Source organism: Pleurodeles waltl, chromosome 7 (assembly GCF_031143425.1).
Source record: "Pleurodeles waltl isolate 20211129_DDA chromosome 7, aPleWal1.hap1.20221129, whole genome shotgun sequence".
NCBI lineage: Eukaryota > Metazoa > Chordata > Amphibia > Caudata > Salamandridae > Pleurodeles > Pleurodeles waltl.
The window spans coordinates 1522152476-1522164736 of record NC_090446.1 but is presented as its reverse complement, the minus strand read 5'-3'; the positions used below and the strand labels follow the sequence as shown (position 1 = coordinate 1522164736).

General features: G+C 42.0%; 1 protein-coding gene across 1 annotated transcript; it reads left to right on the top strand.

Moving 5' to 3' along the window:
* The first annotated feature begins 270 nt into the window (after nt 1-270).
* Nucleotides 271-11752, top strand: RPS19 (ribosomal protein S19). Its single transcript, XM_069201345.1, has 6 exons — nt 271-364; nt 981-1051; nt 1324-1424; nt 10992-11175; nt 11334-11388; nt 11688-11752. Exons 2-6 carry the CDS (start codon nt 981-983, stop codon nt 11715-11717), a joined length of 441 nt encoding a protein of 146 aa, XP_069057446.1. The 5' UTR covers nt 271-364; the 3' UTR covers nt 11718-11752.
* The last annotated feature ends 509 nt before the right edge of the window (nt 11753-12261 follow it).

Here is a 12261-nt window from a genome sequence, read left to right as displayed (position 1 = left end):
AAAAGTTATGAGGGCGTAAGCGCGAACTGCCCCCAAATAGCCCCCCAAAAAAGCTCGGCACAAGCGGGGAAAATGCCTGGCAGCCAAGGGGTTGATCAGTAGAAGCACCTTAACGTTTTTGAAAAAGGGCTTTTTAAATTGCTTTTTAACACGTTTATTCACCGTGACTGTGATTTAAAGATGGCCGCCCTGATGACTACATTGTGCAAAGCCTCCAGTTTCGAACGTTTCTATTTCTAAGGACCTCGGCGTGATCTCGCGAGATGCTGACGCAGGCACGCTGTGCGCACGCTCGCCCTTTCTTGTGCGGCTCGGAGACCCCGTGCTCTCCCTTTTCCCTTTCCGGCAGCGGGAGAGACGCAAGGTGATGGCGGCCCCGGGGAGCCCGGGCGCCCGGTGCACGGGGTTGGGGGCGGGAAGAGGCCTCTAGAGCGGGCGGGGGAGGTGTCAGCCGGACAGGGGTGTCAGGACCGGTGGTTCTGCGGGATTGGAAGGCGGCTGCGAGCGGGAGCCTCACGTGTCCGTTCGCAGCTTCTTGAAGGCTCTGCCCTGGTGCACGTGGGTCGGATTCCCCGGTGGTGACGGAGGGAAGAACCTTGTTCTGTTCCCCGCTTTTCCACTTCACCGCACTGAGTGATCCTGGGCATCTCCTCCACCCATGACCTCGCCCCCCAGTTGGCTCTTGTGATAAAGCGCGGCTGCCGGGCTTTGAGCGGGGAGTCTGCCGTGCCCCGTCATTGCAGTGTCTGCATGGGGTCCTGCAGCACCCCATAGCTTTAGCACTCTGGCACTCTTCAAAATACAAAGCATTTCACTGCAACACAACGAATGTGAAATTTCCAAAATAAATCACGTTTCACCTAGATTGTGACAGTCAAGATTCCATTTCAAGGTTTAGATTTAGCAGTACAGGCATCTTTGTTTTTCTGTATACAGGCTGTAAACTTGCTTTCGCCTTTTTTGTTGCTATATTTGTACAGATGCCTGGTGTTACAGTAAAAGACGTGAACCAGCAGGAGTTTGTCCGAGCCCTCTCCGCATTCCTGAAAAAGTGAGTTATTTTGTTTTTATTTAAGTATACGAGTGCTGCTTCTGTGTGCACAAAATAAGCAGTCTGCTAAATAAATTGTTTCTATTGCTATCAACATGATGGCAAACGTATTAAGTACTTTCCTGCTAAGATGCTAACGAAATACATCTTGCTTTGTGGCAAACCTTATTCCCCGTCCTTGTCATTTGAAGAAGTGACTAGTTTAGCATCCTTCTGTGTAACGAGCCACTGATGCACCTAGACTAAATGGTACTTCGTTGTTGCTCCTCAAGGTCAGGAAAACTGAAGGTTCCCGAATGGGTGGACACTGTCAAGCTGGCAAAGCACAAAGAACTGGCTCCATACGATGAGAACTGGTTTTACACCAGAGCTGGTGAGTGAGAAGCCTTTACATGTTTACCGCGTTTTCCTGGATATCATGTCAACATTGTAACTACTGACTTAATCCATTAGTAAGTTTGTGCTCTTAAGTTCTCGTGATGTTTTAGGCGGTCTCTTAGAAAAGAGTGCACATGTTTGTTTATTAGGTGAACTGACTAAAGAAGGGGGAAGTTTGGGAGTTCGTAGTAGTCGAATTCACAGAAAAAGGATGGGGCAAAGGTAGTAGGGAATAACTGAACATATGTAGAGCCATTCCCACACCTAAATATGCAGTGGTGTGCATATTTACACACATCACTTAGTAAAGATTTTTTTTATATATAGTTGCAGGCATAGGTCCCTCTATATACCCGATACGTACTTGTATATAGGAATTATTGCATGCTTCTGATGTATCTTGTCGTTAAGGATACAAAGTTTGGTTTTCCCAGATTGTATATGAACATATATTGTATTACACCTACGTGTACCTTTCCTATAATAAGACTTGCATACTGTGAATTGCATGTGCTTTCATAAACAAGCGTAACGCCATATACACTATCCTCGACTTGTCATTAACATCTGTTTATAACGTAGAATATTTTGCATTTTCCTTGTTTTGCTAAACCAGAAATAAATACATGTTATACAGATACCCGCACATGAGATGTGTACAGTAATATTTATAACATACCCAAGCATTACACTTAAGATTGATGTGAGAGTAATGCAGTCCTATATAGCGCCATCTAATCTATTTGTTGGTGTATGTAACAATAGTTACATGTCCAAACATACCAGTTGTGTGCATAAATTGTTTATTTGATATACATTTTTTTACACACTTGTGTTTTTTTTTTTGTACTCGAATCGTATTTCCTGGAAAACGTAAACATGGGCTGATATTAATATATATATATATATATATACTAATAATGGCTGTGATGTATAAACCTAAGTATCTTGTGTATTTACTAGACTTTTTTGTAAATATGTAGACATACACATGCAAGCGTGTTTACATATACATACAGATAACTGTGCCGCCCCTCTGTGGAGTATAGATGATGCATCTCTCTCGCTATCTCGCTCTATATATATGTGTGTGTGTATATATAGATGTGTGTCCATGATGTTTCGAAGTGTGTGTATTTTTCCTTGCTCCCTGAACTTTATGGTTTAATTTACAATGAATATATACATTTCGGACTTGATGGTGCAGGCGGTTCTTTCTGACCCTCCCCTTGCAGTGCAGTGTTGGGAGGATGCTGTGGAGGGACAACTGTGTGTGCATGCACCCACATATGTATATGCACATGCAGCAGAGGATTTAATGTCTTGTGCATAATGTGACTAATAGTGGTCGTATAAAGAAGCTAGCCCTTTACTAATCTTCAGAGGCTGAGGTGGCTCAGTGGATTTTGTTTGTAAGAAATTCTATTGTTTTGACTAAATAGGGTAAGATGTTCCACTTGTGGTATGCTGGAATGTGGGAGACAGTGTACCATTTTAGAGCGTGTGCCCCTTTGTCTGTAGTTGAGGGTTTTCTTTCTGGTGAAGTGTGGTCTTTTGCCATATATTGCCTTGTGGCTTATACAAAGAAGCTTGAAGTTGGATTTTATAGTAACCAGTGTAGGGTCCTCAAGGCAGGCGACTTTATACGTAGGAGGAGTCTAGCAGCACTGTTCTGAATTCTATAATCTAGTTGGTAAAGGTGAGTCGTGGTGTAGACCGTGAGGATAATCCAACTTTGATACATTAGATTGTTGCTTGGATCTTGGGGAAATCCTAGGTTCGATAACAAGCGTCACAGCATTTTCACTGGAGGAAAGCTTGATTTGGTCACCTCATCCAGTTGCATGTTCCTAGCCGAGGATGTTATTTTCAGGGATTCTTACCTCAAATATTTTGGTGGTGGTCTTGGATTGCCAGGCTAATTCTATTTGTACGTGTTTGTTGCTCAAAGCTTTTAAAAATGAGGTTTTGAAAAAGATGGTGCAGGTCACTTTTATAAAGTTATTTTTTTTCCTGCGAAAGACATCAACCACGTTTTGCGTTGCCAAAATTACCATCTCCCCATCATCCAGGAGGATTCAGACTTTATTCTGAAATGTATTTTTCTTTAAACCATTTAGGCATTTTACTGAGAGCCCGTTTTTCTATATATTTTTTTGTTTGTTTTTAATCTCCTTCCACTTTATGGTGTGAAGGAACTATGTAGTTCCAAAATGGGCACAAGATTTGGAACCTATAAGCAGGGGTTATGTGCACATCTGTGAATTTGTGGGTACCCATACTAGCATGTGAATGAGAGCAGAATTTCTCAACCTTTTGACATTTGAGGATTCCCCCACAAAAACCTCTCAGCTGGGAACCCAGGCATAAACAATGTAGACAATTTGAACTGCAAAACAATACACACAAAATACAGAAGCAAGCATTCTATCAAACATGCACAAATGATAACACTTAAGTTAATTCACAAACAAAATCTAAAAAAAATACATTTTAATAGGAAGGTTGGAGCTTTTCTAAATTCAGTTGAAGCCACACATCATCCATTCTATATTTATCACCTGCAGTGCTCCCACGCATTAATCTGAGCATACTAATGTAATTTTTGGCCTCCAATTTTAAATTCCTTGACGTTTACAGTGTTTCAAATCTCTCTTGTACATTTAGCCACTTTATTTTTAAACACATCTGTCAATATTTCCTAAGCAGTCGGACACCCTGAGAAGGCTTCATGGACCCCCAGGGGTCCCTGGGCCAGAGGTTGGGAACGACTGAATTAGAAGGTATTTCTCAATGTCTTTTCTTAAACATTGTCTTATATTTGGATGGTACAAATGCAGGGAAAATTGGTAGTCTTATTATTCTGTGTTCTCAAGTCTCAAAATAAAAACTGTACCTCCCTTGTGTGGGTAGACCTAGTGCCCACAATAGGGAATGACCCAAAACGCAACATGGACGCATCATGCTTTTTCCTTGCAAAACTGGTCTGTTTTGTACATAGTGAGTAGCTGTGGGTTTTGGGCCCTAACTCAGCGGACATCTATGGAAAATCTAGCAAACGTGTACATTTTAAAAACTGGACACCTATTTAAAGGATTGGTTACTTGCATGGTTCTTACCAGGTCGCTTGCAAACTTCAAACTTTGACTTAAAAAAAAACATATCCCCTCATTTCTATGATGGGAAGTTCTGGAGTTAAACCGGGTGAATGTTGACTCTTTTTGAATTTCATAAATTAGAGTTCAAGTGTAGAAAGGTGGAATGTAAACTGTATATTGCAGTGCGGTCATAACTCCAATATGGTGTTTCCAGTTCAAGGGGTCTATTTGGGTTGGCCTCTGCAGCAGCCATGTTTTGGCGTCTTGTGTACAAAATATTTCAGGACAGGAAGAATCTAACTTTTTTTTTTATTTTCTCCAAGAGGACGTTCTAACTATGGTGAAAGATTTATAAAAGAATAAAGAGAATGATACAGAATTACATGGGGGTAATAAACATTAGAGCAGTATGGGTTGACAGCTGAGGAAAGTGTGTGCAGAAAGCGGACCTTACTTTCTTGATTCAGGAGGAGGGGTTTGCTGCTGTTGCTTTCTGTAGAAGTATTTCATATTTTGTCTGCGAGGGACAGTGCTTTTGATCGAGATTTACATGACACAAGATCGCCACCTGGTGGTTAAACAGAGCTTTGCATTTCAGGTGAGTAGTCAATGGCGTGCCTTAATTACTAGTAGCGCCTCGTAACCTTTTTCGGTCTGGCATAGTGCGCCGGCGCTGCTTTTCTGATACCTTGATATGTATCTGGGCTTTTAACCACGCTCCTCCCTATCACTCGTTAATGAGCTTACCTTTTAAACATCCTTTGATACCACTGATACATGCTTTACGTTCCTCCCTTCTTGGGGAGGTTTTGTTACCACCTTGTGAAGCGGCTCTGTTACATGTATAATTGCACAATTGCTGATACGTTTGACTGTGATCGAACTTATTTTTCCTTTTTGTGTCCATCGTGCTCATGGCAGCTGTGGCGCTTTGAATCAGCTTGCTTATGTCAACTGTTTTTTACTTCTTTTTTTTTTTTTTTTTCTTTGTATAAGAACTCCGAGAGTGCATATATTACCTGCTGCTTCCCGTGTGTGCTTCTCTTGGCCCTTAACTTTGATGCTCTCCCAACCTCCCTCCACCATTCCTGTCAATCCAACAGCCTCTCCCCGCTTCTTTCCCCTTCACCCGTTCCCTTCTCGTTGTTTATCAGGTCGAGCAGTTGCAGTTTGCTGCCACACTTGGACGTATAATTAGCAGCAAACTGCAGAGGAGTGTGAGTGATTGAAAGGACCGCAAATGTCACATTTCAATCAGTTCCCAAGTCTTATGTTTAACTTCAGCCACTGAAATAATTCTTCATTGGTGTTTTTAATCAAATTAACGTCAACATTTATTTCATGGGTTCTGGTGGAAATATATTGAAAAAAAAAAAGCGGGGAACTAAGAAAGATCTTAGCCACGCAAGAGAATGTGCTGGATCTGTCCTCGTTAATGCTCAAAAGACTTCCCCAAGGGCAGACATGCAACAAATGCTTCATCTTCATTTGGAAAAAAGCAAAAACTGAAAATAGCGCTTTACTTCTGTTGTCATCACAGTAAACACCTGCATGCTATTTCCTTTAGTGGGCATTTGTGGAGTCCAAAATCTGCCATACAAATAGGAAACTAAGCTAGGCGAGAAGTGACAATTACAGTACCTGAAAGAATGCTTTGGATTTAGACACAATCAGAAAGAAAATGTGCTCTGGCTGGGAAGAGTCCAAATGTAAAATAATTCTGAAGGTCACTACATTTTCATCTACTTGCTAATTGTTAGCATCCCCAATTAGCCAGCAGGCTAGCTCAGTGGGATAACTGCTTACCCTTAAACAATGTGATAGGCCTGTCAGAAGTTCCAGTTCAATACCGAATTGACTTTGCTGACAAGTGTGCTGTTAACTAAGCAGGGTTGAAAGATGTTGGAAAAAATTGTGCTTTCAAAAGTGTGGAAATGAATTCTGTCAGCTATGGTATTGTGATGTGTGAAAGATTAGTGGTACCCAAAAGTTCGTCATAGACTAATGGGTTTACTACATGTGGGACATGGAGGAATGCTGGACGTGAAGCAAAAAGCCTGGATTGCTTTTTGGTAGCCAGGCATGTATATACAGATTGAACGTTTTGTCAAGAACTGCAGTCTGTGAGTGTAGTGACAAATCTCACACGTCACAGGACACACCTTTGACTTTCTTTCCATTTCCTGATTGGGCGTGGGAGAAAGTAGCCACATATGTTTGTGGTCCTTTTGAGTGTTTAGGTACTAATGAGAGGTCTGCAATAGTGATGATGGATTACCATTCTAAGTGGCCAGAAGTGGCATTCATGAGGGATGTAAAGTCATCCAACATGATTATATTTTGTGAGGGGTGTTTTTTTTTTTTTTTTTTAATAGAAGGGTAGCCAGGCATTATTCTGTCTGACAATGGTCCTCAATTTGTTTGAGGAATTTGAGTCATTTTTAGCAAGTGGGGTATTAAGCATTACTAGACACCTGTCTATCATCCCTGGGGAAATAGTTTGAAGTGTTTCAACAGCGTGTTGGGAGAGTGAATACAACTGGCTATATCTGGAAACCTGTGTTGGAAAAAAACAAGTAAAGGATATGCTATGGGATTACAGAATTACACCACATTCTGAGACTGGGGAAACCCCATTCAGGTTGATGAAAGGTAGAGTGCCGTGCACAGTGGTGGTGTTGCTTGCTTGGGTGGAAAAGACAAGACAGGCCAACAGTGGTTAAAGGAAAAAGCAATGAAAGAAGTTAGACGGTACCAAGACCAGTATTTGCAAAGACATAATGAAAAGTTGCTAACGGGGAGAAGGTGTGAAAGGGGAATGTATGGTTGTTTAAAAAAAAAAATAGAGCCTAAAGTGCTTGAAGCTAAAGGAAATTTGGTGATTGTCAGATGGAAAGTGGTGGAATAGGGGGAAGGTTACTATGTGCAGCGAGTTTGAAGCGAGACATTTTTCGGAAACAGAAGACTGCATCCGAGGTTACAGAAAATAGAACTTCTAATTGTGTTAAGATAAGACTGGACAAGTTAGTGATTGTGTTCATAGTATTCTTCCTTGATTGGTTAGGACGAGCATTCTTACAATGCATTATATAGTCCTTTATGTAAGGTTCTCTATTTTTGTTTTTTAAGTCTGTGATTCTCAACCCCCTCCCGTTACTATGGTTTTAGTTTATGATGTTTAGGAAGGGGGTTTGTTAGATCTTGGGACAGTCGAAGTATGTATTTGATCATTGTACTTCTCCTTACAAGCTATGGGATATAGAATGTGGCCAGTGGGAAGATGCCATGATGAGGCTGGGACAGCTGCTGGATGCTGCGGTCAAGGGTCCTTGTTGGGGACTGAATAAACAGCTTGAACCTATTTCCAAGGAGTGCTCTCTACTTGCTGGAAAAGTGGCCATGGCGCTCACATCGCAAACAGGCACGACAGCGTGAACTCTATCTGTGGTATTGCAGCGCTGGTCACATTGTTCAGTTTCCTAATCAGTCATTTCTTGTGGCTCTCCCCTTAAACACTTGAAAAATTGAGTGCTATACGTAAACAGAAATCCTCAGAGTGAAAGTGGTGCTACCGGCACAGCGGGAGAGCCGATAAAATATTCACTGCACTCTGGAAAACTCGAGCCATAATGCTTTGCAGGGCATTACTTTTACAAAACATTCTCAGAACTCTGCCTGTGGTGGGCTTAGGACAACGGGGCCACCACTAACACATTCAGCACAACATGCTGTTTCTGTCTACATCTTGGGTCCACATTCTAGGTTAGTGGGGACCCCAAAATAATATCCCGCCTACCATTCAGTGTCTGTTTAAGCTCTCTCATGGCTGGAACTTTTTGTTTTACAGCTGGGAGCTACTTGTGTGTTAAGGGCCTTGTTTGTAATATTGTTATAGGCGTGCCTTCCCTGAATGTGTAATGCACTATGCCCTCTAGGGGCTAAATACATGGTTACACTTGTCGTAGTTTGGACTCTTGCTCTGAGCAAGACTGCTGGTCTCAGGATGACAGTACTTTTGTAGGTGACTAAGTCTCTTCCTACAACTAGTTGTAACTGTTGTCCAAACCTTACCGGCTCACTAGCAGTACCTCACCAGAAACACAATAGTAAAAGGTGATTTGTAGCAGTCTCTTACGCATGGACTCAAAGATATCTCAGGGTTGTCGTGGTTAAACGGAAATTACCCTTTTCTCACAGATATATTATGTCTCATACAAGCAAAGGCAATGACACAGATGCAGTAAAGTTATAATAGTTTTTTATTTAACATAACTGCAGTTTGCAGTAAGTTGCATGAACTGCAATGATTAGGATAATGAATATACCAAGCAACAGTATTGTGAAGAAGAGTGTCATGGTTATAAAGACCCCCACCATTTTGCGATATATGACAGATATATATATATATATATTATATATAATGGAATATGCCCTAATGAGAATAGGCCTAATCTCCTACCTAAAGGAGAGCTGGCAAAGCCGTGTCCATGAGAGGAGCCCCCCAACCCTCGTTACCTTGGAATGAGGTCTCTATCTCAGACTCCGTAGGGACACGAAGACTGGGTCAGCGTCAAGACTGCAGCATCGGTATCAGCGATGGTGGCGATATACTCTTGTCGGAATCCCTCTGATTATCTGAAGTGTGGTGTATTTATACAGATCTACATGGTCCCCTGACGTAGGTGTATTCCAAAACAATAGATAACAGGCATGCTTGGGACGGCAATTAATATCAACAATCCCTCGAAAGTATAGAGAGGGAAAATCCCTAAGTGTGAACACATACTATTTGTTTGTCTCTTGTGCTTTATCTTGACGCCTTGGCACAGTGACCCTGATAATAAAACTCATAGCAAGTGGCCTAACTATAAACAAGGCAGCCATCTTAGAGGAAATAAATAATTCAATGAGTTAAGACAGAGCAAGCTAAGTAGGTTAAAAGTCACTAGGTGACTGGGGCACGAGTTTACAAGCCTACGGCTCAGCTAACTCCTGTTATCCCATTAAAACAAACTAGGATTCACTACACACTGCGTTATTTATTTCCATTTTCTTTGTGTGGTTATGCCCTTGAGTGGTCAACTATATAGTTACATGACCATGTTTCATGTGTCTTTTCTAGGGCAGTGGTTCCCAACCTGTGGTCTGGAAACCCCTGTGGATCTGCAAAGCCTTCTTTGGTGGAAGGGTGTGGACATGCGACTGATTATAAAAATATATAACAGTTTAGGCCCTCCCCCGCCTTTCAGTGATGACTCGGAGGGTGGGTCCCTGGGTTCCAGTAATGCTAAAGGTGGGTGGGGGCGGGCACAGAAGTTAAAAGGTTGGGAGCCACTGCACGGAAAACTGTACCAAAATGCCTTGCATTACTTTTACAAAAAATGTTTGCTCATAACTCAGCCTGTGGTGGTCCTATGACAATTAGAATACATTTAAAAGATTGACCACAAAGTGCTTTCTGTCTAGATCGTTTCAGTCCCCACACTGTTAGTGGGGGACTCCAAAATAATGACCCCTACCACCATTCATATTTTCTTGAGTTTTGTCATGGCTACAACTTTTTTCTTTACAGCTGCGAGAAGTTTTGTTTTAGAGGCCTTGTTTGTAATATTGCAGTAGGGCTGCTTGCCCTAAAATGCTCTCTCTGGGCTAAAATTATATGGTTACACTGCATTACTTTCTCCTGTTTTTTTTTTTTATGTGGTGTCCCCTAAGGGCTGTTATGAGCATTACAGTCTAATGCCAAGAGTTTTTCTGATGGTGTATGACAATGGTACGCGTTTTAATAATCTCTCCTTATTACAGTTATGAAAGTTCATGCCATCTTATGCTTCACTATGACTGAACACTCTTGATATGCTTGGGTGACACTTCCAGTTTTTCTCCTGCGGCTGTCTTGTATCTTTTTTTATTTAGGGGGGAAAATTGTTAGCCAGCAACTCTGATGGTGGGATGGTGAAAGTGGCATTCTATTGGAATTAGCATAGCAGACTTTAGTTGCGATGTTAAATGGCAACATTTTCATTTTTTTGCTGCAGATGGAAGAAGGTAAATTGGAAGTGTTAGTTATATACAGGGCAACTGGAATTGCATGGTAGGATAAAAAGAAATTGAGGCAGGCGTTGACCAATTTATGTGGCAAGAAAAGTCCAGTTATGGATTTACACTGCCAATAGCTCTAACTCAAGCAAATGAGGGACTTATTCTAATGCTTGTTTTGAGGGAAATTGCAGCCTCTGGTTGAATTGGTGCACAGTGACACCTGCTGCATTGATTGTACAGATTGCATTAATGCTAGCTTGGGCATTGACCAAGTCCTGACCCACAGCAAGTGTTATGGTTGTTAGCCGGTGATGGTGTCCAGGTCGCATTCGGTCACTGTATTATCTATTAGCTGGTTGAAATGGCTGTTTTCAGTCTCTGTAGACATTCGCGACTCACTTTTTTTTTCTTTTTTTATAAAGCTTCCACTGTCCGTCACTTGTACCTCCGCGGTGGGGCCGGCGTTGGCTCAATGACGAAAATCTATGGTGGTCGGCAGCGGAACGGAGTGATGCCCAGCCACTTCAGTGGCGGCTCGAAGAGCGTGGCGCGGAGAGTCATGCAGTCGCTAGAAGGAGTGAAGATGGTGGAGAAAGACCCCAATGGGTGAGCCTTGCAGACTAGTAGAATTGTAGTCGGAGATGGTACACTTGTAGCTCTTATCTACCCTTCCTAGTTTAACTGAGGAGATTATGGTTGTATGGAGTTGTGAAACTTTTTGATCCTAGTCTGTTTGAATTTGACTTTCAAACCCTTCATTTCAGAGGACGCAAGCTAACTCCCCAGGGCCAGAGAGACTTGGACCGAATCGCAGGACAGGTAAACACTTCTTGTTTAATGTCTCTATTTGCCACCTTAAAGTGCTCTGCTGTGTGCGCGCCTTATGCATTGCTGTTGTGATCATAACACTGCTGCGTATAACTTCCCACACACACGTCACATAAGTGTATTAAAGCTACTCTGTGTACATAAAGCAGCTGGATTGTTACTTGGTGATAGAACTGTTGGTACCTTGATGTGCAAAGCAGTGTCATTTGGTTTCCCACACACCTGCCACCCCAGTATGGATTCAGGAAATGATGCAATAATTTTTACTTTTCTAAAATTTTATTTTACAGGTTGCCACTGCAAGCAAAAAACCGCATTGAGATGGATGAGAAATAAAACAAATTAAATACATCAATTCCTGTGTCTTTCTTTTTGCCAACTAAATGTGAGCATTTGTTTGCTTCTTGACAGTACGAAGATTGGCGCTTAGTTAGCAAGCCCACTCAGACACATTGGACACTGGGCCCAATAAACCATGCTCATCTTAAGTAAATGAGCATTGAATGCAAGCTAATTGTGGAGAGGAACAGCGTAAAAAAAGGGGGGGGGGGGGGGGGAGTTGGACATCCACATGAGGCTTCCAGGTCAGACAGCAAGAGACACGGCCTGATAGGGAATGATGAGGTGGAGCAGAGGCCTGTTGAAGGAGTAGAAATTGGATTGTAAGGGGCCCACAGGTAGATTAACGCAGTGACTAGTAATGGTTCTATTCCCTTGATCATGAGGGGATCATTACAAATTACAATATGTGTTTCCTGCTATGCAGGTGTCTGCACATAACCCATTTAATATATTTGTGTCCCCCACTTCCTTTAATAATCAGGAAGCAATTTTTTTTTTTTTTTTTACACCGCTGCAGATTAT